The following is a 9,859-nucleotide window of genomic DNA, read 5'->3' as shown; positions in this document are numbered from 1 at the left end:
GTGACAGAATGAGACTCTTTCTCAAAAAAGAAGAGTAAATTGAGACCCCGAGAGTTGCAGCAGTGCCCCCTAGCACACAGAAGAGACAGGGCTTTGACACACACCCCCTGTCTCTGGTGTTCTGGGCCCTCCACACAGGAAAAGAAAAAAGCCATCCAGGAGGAGGAGGAGCGAGATCAGGCCTTGCAGGCCAAGGCGAGCCTGACCATCCCGCTGGTGCCCGAGACGGAAGATGACCGCAGGCTGGCGGCCCTGCTGAAGTTCCACACCCTGGACTGTGCGTAGAAAGCCAGGGGGAAAAGCGGGCAGGGAGGCTCAGAGTTGCTTGGAGATGGGGGGGGTCCTCAGCCTTGAGTGGACTCTAGTCTACTGTAGGGCAGTTCTGGACCCCCTCCTCTGCCGCCCCTGAAATGTCCTCTCCTCTCCTCCAGCCTACGAGGACAAGCAGAAACTGAAGCGAACCGAGATCATCAGCCGCTCCTGGTTCCCCTCCGCCCCCGGATCCGCCTCCAGCAGCAAGGTCAGCGGCGTCCTGAAGAAGCTGGCCCAGAGCCGCAGAACCGCGCTTGCCACCTCCCCCATCACCGTGGGGGACCTGGGCATCGTGCGGCGGAGGTCTCGGGATGTCCCGGAGAGTCCCCAGTATGCGGCTGACACCCGCAAGTCTGGGGAACCGCGGGTCCCAGAGGAGGCTGCCCAGGACCGGCCCATGTCCCCCGGAGACTGTCCTCCAGAAACAGTTGAGACCCCCAAGTGCAGCAGGCCGAGGGGGCAGGAAGGGAGCCATCAGGACAAGCCCCTGTCACTAGCAGGCTCCTCCCAGGAGGCAGCTGACCCCGACCCCGCAGACACGCAGCACCCCTGCAGCCTCGGCTCCTCCCTCGTGGCGGACTACTCTGACTCGGAGAGTGAGTGAGCAGTCCCTATCCTGAGGACTGGCCCCGCTCCAGAGGCCCGGACACACCCAGGAGGCCCCTCACAGACTGCAGACCCCCGCTCGCCCACCAGCCCTGGGAGAGCTCAGATGCCACCCCCTCCCCAGACCTCGCCTTCCTGCAACCGTGGAGTTATTTATTTGGTCTTGGTGAGGGTGTTTGTGCCTTGTGAGACTCCGTACATTAAAGACCTGTCTCTTCTTCCCTCTCTTGGGTTGTTAGCTGGGCCCTGGGGCTTCCCCCCACAAGCCCCAAGTTGACCACGCTTGACAGGCCTCTCATCAGCAAATTCTAGTATAGGGTCATAGCTGTGACCATGGACGTGGTCCCCTCCCAGAGTGACAAGAGTCTCAAGGTGGTGGTTCAGGTTGGCCAGGAATCAGGACAGACTTCCTGGAGGAGGTGGCATGGGCCGAGTGTGAAGGGTGAAAAGGGGGCCAGGAACCACACACACAAGGCCAGGGACAAGGCACACGGGGTACCCAGGATCTGTGCCACATGCAGTGGGGGCTGGAGCCCACAGGTATGAGCTTTTTATTATCCCCAACCCAGGGGTGGCCCATGGAAAAGCCCCCCATGCCTGTTACTTTTGGGGGTATTTTTGTTTGTTTTGTTTTTGAGACTGAGTCTCGCTGTCACCCGGGCTGGAGTGCAGTGGCGCAATCTCGGCTCACTGCAACCTCTGCCTCCTGGGTTCAAGTGATTCTTCGGTCTCAGCCTCCCAAGTAGCTGGGACTACGGGTGCCCGCCACCACGCCTGGCTAATTTTTTGTATTTTTAGTAGAGACGGCGTTTCGCCATGTTGGCCAGGCTGGTTTCGAACTCCTGACCTCAAGTGATCCGCCAGACTCAGCCTCCCAAAGTGTTGGGATTCCAGGCGTGAGCCTCAGCGCCCATCCTGCATGTTACTTTTGAATGAAACCGAGCAGAAAATGGCCCAGAAACAGCCGTGCATCCATCAAGGGGCACACGACCCCCCACTGCCTCCCCCTCAACCTTGGAGAAGGAAGATCATTTAAATTCTTTCGTTTGAACACTTGATGTTACCTTGCCACTGGGGATACACCCCTAACTCTGGACTGCAGGATGCTAAACACAGGGCCTGGTATCCAGTAGGCGTCCCATAAATGCTGCCACTTTTGTGGTTTCGAGGAGGCGGCTCACTCCGTCCGGGTTTGGCGGGAGACGTGCAGTGAGTTCGGCCACGTGTACCGCGAGTCCTGCGAACCTGCGGGTCGGGTTGGATGCGCATGCGCATGTCCCTTTTTCCGGGGGCGGCTCCGTCCATGGTCCCGCCCCCTCAAGTGCGCGCAGAACTCTTACTCCCAGTGAGTTGTGCTGGGCTTGGTTGCTGCACCATGACCCTGGAGGCGATCCGCTACTCGCGGGGCTCCCTGCAGATCCTAGACCAGCTGCTTCTGCCCCAGCAGAGCCGCTACGAGGCGGTGGACTCGGTGCGCCAGGCCTGGGAAGCCATCCGCGCCATGAAGGTGCGGCGGGACGGCGGGGCGGCGGGGCTGGAGGTGGGAATGCGCCCGCGCCTGCAGTCTCAGACGCCCGAATCCCTCCCCGCAGGTGCGGGGCGCCCCGGCCATAGCCCTGGTGGGCTGTCTCAGTCTCGCCGTGGAGCTGCAGGCGGGCGCCGGGGGTCCAGGACTCGCCGCACTCGTGGCCTTCGTGCGCGACAAGCTGAGCTTCCTCGTCACCGCCCGGCCCACCGCTGTCAACATGGCCCGCGCCGCCCGCGACCTGGCTGACGCTGCAGCCCGGGAGGCCGAGCGGGAGGGCGCTACGGAGGAGGCGGTCCGGGAGAGGTACGGGGATCTGGTACCAGGCACTGTGCTGAGCAGGAATCATATTGACTCTTTTTAAGTACAGTGACCCATTATACAGATGGGGAAACTGAGGCACGGCGCCCTTAAGTCCCTTGTCCAGGGCCCCAAAGATGGGGCCCGGAGTCTGGCCTGGTCAGCCTGGCCCGGAAACCCAACTCCTTAATCGTGCCTCCCCTGAATACACCCAACCCCTTATCTGCCCTTGGACGCCCTTTCTGGTGTCACCTTGTCCTCCTGATTTCTGCTTTTGAGGAACTTTTTTCCTGTTCTGGTCCCCTTCCTGCCATCTTTTTCCCCCCACTTCCCTTCTGCTCCAGCCCCTCCCTGCAATGTCACTTTACCCCACCAAGCTCAATCCTGCCTTACAGCCTTCGCACGTGCCATTGGTGCAGGCCAGGTATCCATAGCGCCCTCCTCCACCATCCTATATGATCCAGCTCACCCACTGCTCTCTGCAGCCACTGCTCTCTGCGTAATTCCACCGTCTTTTCCTTCATTTTATTATTCATCAACTGGTTCCCTCACCCCAGTGTCAACTCCATAGGGGCAGAGATTTTTTTGTCGTGTTTACTGCCGAGTCACACTGGAACTGCTCGGTAAACATGTGTTTGGATGAATGAATGGAGTGACATTTCGGTGGCCGTGGCAGAAGGGTCCAGGCCCCACGGCAATGAGAGGCTTTGAGCAGGAGGGCTCCAGGACAGCAGCGCTGGGCAGAGAGGAGGGGTTGGCCTGGGCCCCGGGGCCTGGTGGCTGGTGCTTAAAACTCCTTGTCGGCCCCAGAGTGATCCGCTGCGCCGAGGACATGCTGGAGAAAGACCTCAGAGACAACCGAAGCATTGGGGACCTGGGAGCCCGCCACCTCCTGGAGCGGGTGGCCCCCAGCGGTGGCAAGGTGACTGTGCTGACCCACTGTAACACCGGTGCTCTGGCCACCGCTGGCTATGGTACAGCCCTAGGTGAGAGGGCCTCCTAAGGGGGTAGGGGAGGGCCTTCTAGGACCTTTTTTGGATACAAGAGAAAGAATCCCAAACCCCAACCACTTTCTCCACAAAAAAATGTGAAGGTATTAGTTCTAGTACAGAAACACTTATAGGGTTGGCTTCAGGTATGGCTAGATCAAGGGGCTCAACCAGTAGCATCAGGACCTATCTATCTCTGTTCTTCAGCTCTGCCCTCCTTCATCTTCAGGTTGCATGAGCTGGCAGGGGGCTGTTAGGGTTCAAATCAGGAGGAAAAGAGCCTCCTGTACTAGAAAAGTATCTCAGGGGTCCACTAGGGCCAACTGCCCATCCTAGAGCAGTCATTCGATGGACGCTTACTGAGCCATATGCCTAGAGCCAGGGCAGGACTTGGACTCCAAGAGGAACTGGGGAGAAGGGAGTGAGCAGAGAAAGGTCAGGTAGCTGTGACCAGGAGACAGGGGGAGTGGGCTGTAGGGGGCCAAGGCAGCAGATTCCACATGACCCTAAATCCCCCAGGAAATTTCCCTACCTGCCTGAGTCCCACCTTCATCCCTGGGAACCGAGGCCTTGATGGCAAGACCTCTGCCTTTGATTCATTCACTCACACAGCATTTAGTAAGCACCTGCTGTGCTCAGACACTTCCATTTGCTGGGGACGCAGCAGTGAACAAAACAGACAAAACCTCTGCTTTCAGGGGTCCCAGGCAAGCAGCAGGAACAGTCAACAGGCAAGATAAATACAGTTGTCCTTCAATATCCGTGGGGGACTGGTTCCAGGACCTCCCACAGATACCAAAATCCATGGATGCGCGAGTCCATAATATAAAATGCCATCATATTTGCATAACCTGTGCACATTCATATATATATATTTTTTGTTCGTTTGTTTGTTTTTGGTTTTTTTTTAGACAGTCTTGCTCTGTCGCCCAGGCTGGTGCAGTGGCATGATCTCAGCTCACTACAACCTCCGCCTCCCAGGTTCAAGAGATTCTCATGCCTCAGCCTCCTGAGTGTCTGGGATTACAGGCGTGAGCCACTACACCCAGCTAATTTTTATATTTTTAGTAGGGACGGGGTTTCACCACGTTGGCTAGGCTGGTCTTGAACTTCTGACCTTAGGTAATCCGCCAGCCTCGGCCTCCCAAAGTGCTGGGATGACAGGCATGAGTCACCATGCCCAGCCCACCCCTATATTTTAAAACATCTCTAGATTGCATATCATAGCTAGTACCATGTAAATACTATGTATATTGTTGTTACTGGCTAGGTGTAGTGGCGGTGCAGGCCTGTAATGGGGAGGCTGGGGTGGGAGGATTGCTTGAACTCAGAAGTTCCAAACCAGCCTTGGCAACATAGCAAGACCCCGTCTCTATTTTTAAGCCTGTAATGCCAACACTTTGGGAGGCCAAGGCAGGCGGATCACTTGAGCTCAGGGGCTCAAAACCAGCCTGGGCATCATGGCAAAACCCCATCTCTACAAAAAATACTAAAATTAGCTGGTGTAGTGGTATGCACCTGTGGTCCCAGCTATTCGGGAGGGGGCTGAGATGGGAGGATTGCTTTTTATTTAGTTATTTATTTTGGAGACAGAGTCTTGCTCTATCACCCAGGCTGGAGTGCCATGGCACGACCTCGGCTCACTGAAACTTCTGCTTCCTGGGTTCCAGCAATTCTTTTCAAATATTATCAGTCCACGTAGTTGAGTCCATGGATGGAGAACCCACAGAAAAGGGGGACTGCCTGTACACATGAGGTGTTAGAAGGTGATAAATGCTGGGGCTGGGTGTGGTGGCTCACGCCTGTAATCCCAGCACTTTGGGAGGCTGAGGTGGGTGGATCACGAGGTCAGGAGACCAAGACCATCCTGGCTAACGTGGTGAAACCCCGTCTCTACTAAAAATGCAAAAAATTAGCTCAGCGTGGTGGCGGGCACCTGTAGTCCCAGCTACTCGGGAGGCTGAGGCAGGAGAATGGTATGAACCCGGGAGGCAGAGCTTGCAGTGAGCAGAGATTGTGCCACTGCACTCCAGCCCGGGTGACAAAGTGAGACTCCATCTCAAAAAAAAAAAAAAAGTGATAAATGCTAAGGACAGAGAGCAGGACGCTGGAAGTGTGGGGATTGCTATGCAAAACTGAGAGATCAGAGAAGGCTTCACCGAGAAGGTGTCCTTTAAACAGACGTGAAACAGAGGTATGTGAGCATTGGGAAGAGCATACCAGGCAGAGAGAACTGCCACTGCGAAGGCCCCTGGGTGGGACTGTGCTTGGTAAGCCTTGGGCAATCCACGCCCAGTCTAGGAGCCTGCACCCCTAACCAATGGAACCACCTTGTCTGTTTGCCCCTCCCCGGGGCCCTCTCCTGGTGTGCGGGGCCCCCACAGGTGTGATCCGCTCACTGCACAGCCTGGGCCGCCTGGAGCATGCCTTCTGCACAGAGACCCGGCCCTACAACCAGGGAGCCCGGCTGACGGCCTTTGAGCTGGTCTATGAGCAGATCCCTGCCACCCTTATCGCCGACAGCATGGTGGCTGCTGCCATGGCCCATAGGGGCGTGTCAGGTAAGCAGACAGTAAGTCCTGGGGGGTAAGGCCTGGGGGCAGGGCTCTGGGACATGGGGCCAGGTAATGACCCCCAACTTTTCATGCACCCCCTCCCCAGCCGTGGTCGTGGGAGCTGACCGCGTGGTTGCCAACGGTGACACAGCCAACAAGGTGGGCACCTACCAGCTGGCCATTGTCGCCAAGCACCACGGCATTCCCTTCTACGTGGCTGCCCCCAGCTCCTCATGTGACCTCCGTCTGGAGACCGGCAAGGAGATCATTATTGAAGAGCGACCAGCCCAGGAGCTGACTGATGTTAATGGGGTCCGGATTGCGGCACCCGGTAAGCCACCCCCTCAGAAAGGCCACACCCCAGCTTCTGAGCACTTCATGGAGGCAGGTGATATGCAGGGCCTTGTCATCCTTCTGGAACATACACAGCTCCTACAAGCCACTTTTTCTTCTTTTTATTTTTTTTCAGATGGAGTCTTGCTCTGTCCCTCAGGCTAGAGTGCAGTGGTGTGATCTCAGCTCACTGCAACCTCCACCTCCTGGGTTCAAGCAATCCTCCTGCCTCAGCCTCCTGAGTAGCTGGGACTACAGGTGGGCGCCACCACACCCGGTTAATTTTCGTATTTTTAGTAGAGATGGGGTTTCAACATGTTGACCAGGCTAGTTATAAACTACTGACCTCAAGCAATCAGTCTGCTTCTGCCTCCCAAAGCGCTAGGACTACAGGTGTGAGCCACCGTGCCTGGCCCAAGCCGCTTCTTCTAACAGTTGCATCCTGGAGGTCAGATCCAACATCAGAATTTACAACTAACCCGTTATATGAATGGTCTTGAACGACTGTCTTGCTAATCTCCACTTAGGTTTTCTTAAGAGGAAATAAGAATATCTGCCTGGCCACGTGTTGGTAAAGAAAAACCAAGACGGCCAGGCGAGGTGGCTCACACCTGTAATCCCAGCACTTTGGGAGGCCGAGGCAGGGAGATCGCAAGGTCAGGAGTTTGAGACCAGTCTGGTCAACATAGTGAAACCCCGTCTCTACTAAAAATACAAAAATTAGCTGGGCATGGTGGCATCCGCCTGTGATCCCAGCTACTCAGGAGGCTGAGGCAGGAGACTCACTTGAACCTGAGAGGCGGAGGTTGTGGTGAGCTGAGATTGCGCCACTGCACTCCAGCCTGGGCAACAGAGTGAGACTCTGTCTCAAAAAAAAAAAGAAAAAAAAGAAAAAACAAGATATTTCTAGACTTATTTTTATTTTTATTTGTTTATTTTTATAGAGATAGGGTGTCGCTGTGTTCCCCAGGCTGGTCTCGAACTCCTGACCTCAAGCGATCCTCCTGCCTCAGCCTCCCAAAGCACTGAGATTACAGGCGTGAGCTACCATGCCTTGCTGCAAGACTTTTCTTAGCTGCCTATACTTCCTGGCTGTGCAACCATTAGCAAGTTCCCTAAATTCTCTAATTCCCTGAGATCCTCACTGATCCTATCTGTAAAATGGGCTTTGGCTAGAACCTGCTGCATAAACCCAACGGCCATCAGTGAATTAACCCACAGGACGTTTAGATCAATGACTGGCCCTTTAAATATTAGTCCATGCACCCGGATGCAGTGTCTTACGCCTATAATCCCAACACTTTGGGAGGCAGAGGCTGGCGGATCACTTGAGGTCAGCGTTCCAGACCAGCCTAGCCAACAGAGCGACACCACGTCTCTACTAAAAACATACAAAAATTGCCGAACGTGGTGGCTCACGCCTGTAATCGCAGCACTTTGGGAGGCCAAGGCGGGCAGATCACGAGGTCAGCAGATCGAGACCATCCCGGCTAACACGGTGAAACCCCATCTCTACTAAAAATACAGAAAACTAGCTGGGCGTTGTGGCAGGCACCTGTAGTCCCCGCTACTCGGGAGGCTGAGGCAGGAGAATGGTGTGAACCTGGGAGGCGGGGCTTGCAGTGAGCCGAGATTGCGCCACTGCACTCCAGCCTGGGCAACAGAGGAAGACTCTGTCTCACAAAAAAAAAAAAAAAAAAAAGGCACAGTGGCTCACGCCTGTAATCCCAACACTTTGGGAGGCTGAGGTGGGCGGATCACCTGAGGTCAGGGGTTCGAGAACAGCCTGGCCAATGCGGTGAAGCCCCGTCTCTACTAAAAATACAAAAAAACATTGGCCGGGCGAGATGGCAAGAACCTGTAATCCCAACTACCTGGAAGGCTGAGGCAGGAGAATATCTTGAACCTGGGAGACACAGGTTGCAGTGAGTTGAGATCATGTCACTGCACTCCAGCCTAGGTGATAACAGCAAAACTCCATCTCAAAAAAAACAAAAAAACAAAAAAACAGCCAGGCATGGTGGTGACGTCTGTGGTCCCAGCTGCTCAGGAGGCTGCGGCAGGAGAATCGCTTGAACCCAGGAGGCAGAGGTTACACTACACTAAGGCGAGATCACACCACTGTACTCCAGCCTGGGTGACAGAACGAGACTCTGTCTCAAAAAATAATAATAATAATTAAAAATAAAACTAAAAAAATAAGTGGGATAGGCCAGGCACGGTGGCTCACACCTATAATCCCAGCACTTTGAGAGGCCGAGGCGGGCAGATCACCTGAGGTCGAGAGTTCGAGACCAGCCTGACCAACATGGACTGACTACTAAAAATAGTGGCCGGGCATAGTGGTGCATGCATGTAATCCCAGCTACTCAAGAGGCTGAGGCAGGAGAATCGCTTGCACCCAGAAGGTGGAGGTTGTGGTGAGCCGAGATTGCGCCAGTGCACTCCAGCCTGGGCAACAAGAGCAAAACTACATCTCACAAAAAATAAAAAAATAAGTGGGATAGATGTGTATAGGACTGTGAATTCTCCTTGGGGAGTGACAGTCTAAGAGCGGTGGTGAATCTAAACTTACTATTGCATACAATGTCCGTGCCTGCATGTACTTTTGAGGTGAGAATCCTTAGGTTCTCAAGGACTCCCTAATACCAAGAACCACTGTGATAGAAACAGGTGACCACAACCTGAGAACTTTCACAGAAGCAAATTCCTGCCTCCTTGCCTCCCCTCTCTCCCCTGCAGGGATTGGAGTTTGGAATCCTGCCTTCGATGTCACCCCCCATGACCTCATCACTGGCGGCATCATCACAGAACTGGGGGTCTTTGCCCCTGAGGAGCTCCGGGCAGCCCTAACCACCACCATCTCTTCCAGGAATGGAACCCTAGATGGACCCCAGATGTAACCAACACAGCTCTCCCTAGCCTGCCTCTCTAGGTTTTTTAATACATTTCTTGAACGGCTACCCAAAAGCTGACCTTCTTGCCCCTGACCACACTTGTTCCTAGTGCAGGGAGCTCAGACAGGGCCTTCCATCTACAGCCCAGCATCTAGAGCCAGGCTGCCCAGATTCAAATCCTGACTCTGCCACTTTTTCCACTATATGATCTTGGGCAAGTCACTTCGCCTCTCTGTGCCTTGGTTTCGTCATTTATAAAATGTGGATAACAGGCTGGGTGTGGTGACTCACACCTGTAATCCCAGCACTTTGGGAGGCTGAGGCAGGCGGATCATGAGGTCA

At 54.8% G+C, this 9,859-nt stretch overlaps 2 protein-coding genes across 3 annotated transcripts in view; both read left to right on the top strand.

Annotated features, from left to right (window-relative positions):
- Positions 1–1,141, top strand: part of CCDC130 (coiled-coil domain containing 130) — a 38,661-nt gene extending 37,520 nt beyond the window's left edge. Inside the window, exons 10-11 of the mRNA XM_011981804.1 lie at positions 139–277; positions 432–1,141. Of these exons, the coding sequence (XP_011837194.1) occupies positions 139–277; positions 432–916 (624 nt within the window). The 3' untranslated portion in view covers positions 917–1,141. The remainder of the gene's footprint in view (positions 1–138; positions 278–431) is intronic.
- A 1,088-nt stretch (positions 1,142–2,229) lies between these two features.
- Positions 2,230–9,793, top strand: MRI1 (methylthioribose-1-phosphate isomerase 1). Of its 2 annotated transcripts, none has more exons than XM_011981807.1 (6): positions 2,230–2,425; positions 2,511–2,749; positions 5,914–6,002; positions 6,171–6,293; positions 6,394–6,618; positions 9,363–9,793. In XM_011981807.1, exons 1-6 carry the CDS (start codon positions 2,294–2,296, stop codon positions 9,521–9,523), a joined length of 969 nt encoding a protein of 322 aa, XP_011837197.1. In that variant the 5' UTR covers positions 2,230–2,293; the 3' UTR covers positions 9,524–9,793. The 2 variants fall into 2 exon arrangements, with proteins under 2 accessions (XP_011837197.1, XP_011837196.1); XM_011981806.1 differs by lacking the exon at positions 5,914–6,002 and adding an exon at positions 3,554–3,729 and having other exon boundaries at positions 6,117–6,293.
- The last annotated feature ends 66 nt before the right edge of the window (positions 9,794–9,859 follow it).

This window comes from Mandrillus leucophaeus, unplaced genomic scaffold (genome assembly GCF_000951045.1).
Source record: "Mandrillus leucophaeus isolate KB7577 unplaced genomic scaffold, Mleu.le_1.0 Scaffold230, whole genome shotgun sequence".
Taxonomy (NCBI): Eukaryota; Metazoa; Chordata; class Mammalia; order Primates; family Cercopithecidae; genus Mandrillus; species Mandrillus leucophaeus.
Note: the sequence above shows the minus strand (reverse complement) of the source record. Positions and strands in the feature narration are given on the sequence as shown.

What these genes read in the sequence shown, in the direction of transcription:
- MRI1 (XM_011981806.1), top strand. Translation starts at nt 2,294, where the DNA reads ATGACCCTGGAGGCGATCCGCTACTCGCGGGGCTCCCTGCAGATCCTA. An exon ending in TGGCTATGGTACAGCCCTAG is followed by an intron (nt 3,730 to 6,116) that starts GTGAGAGGGCCT and finishes GGGCCCCCACAG; the next exon opens with GTGTGATCCGCTCACTGCAC. An exon ending in GGCCCATAGGGGCGTGTCAG is followed by an intron (nt 6,294 to 6,393) that starts GTAAGCAGACAG and finishes CCCCCTCCCCAG; the next exon opens with CCGTGGTCGTGGGAGCTGAC.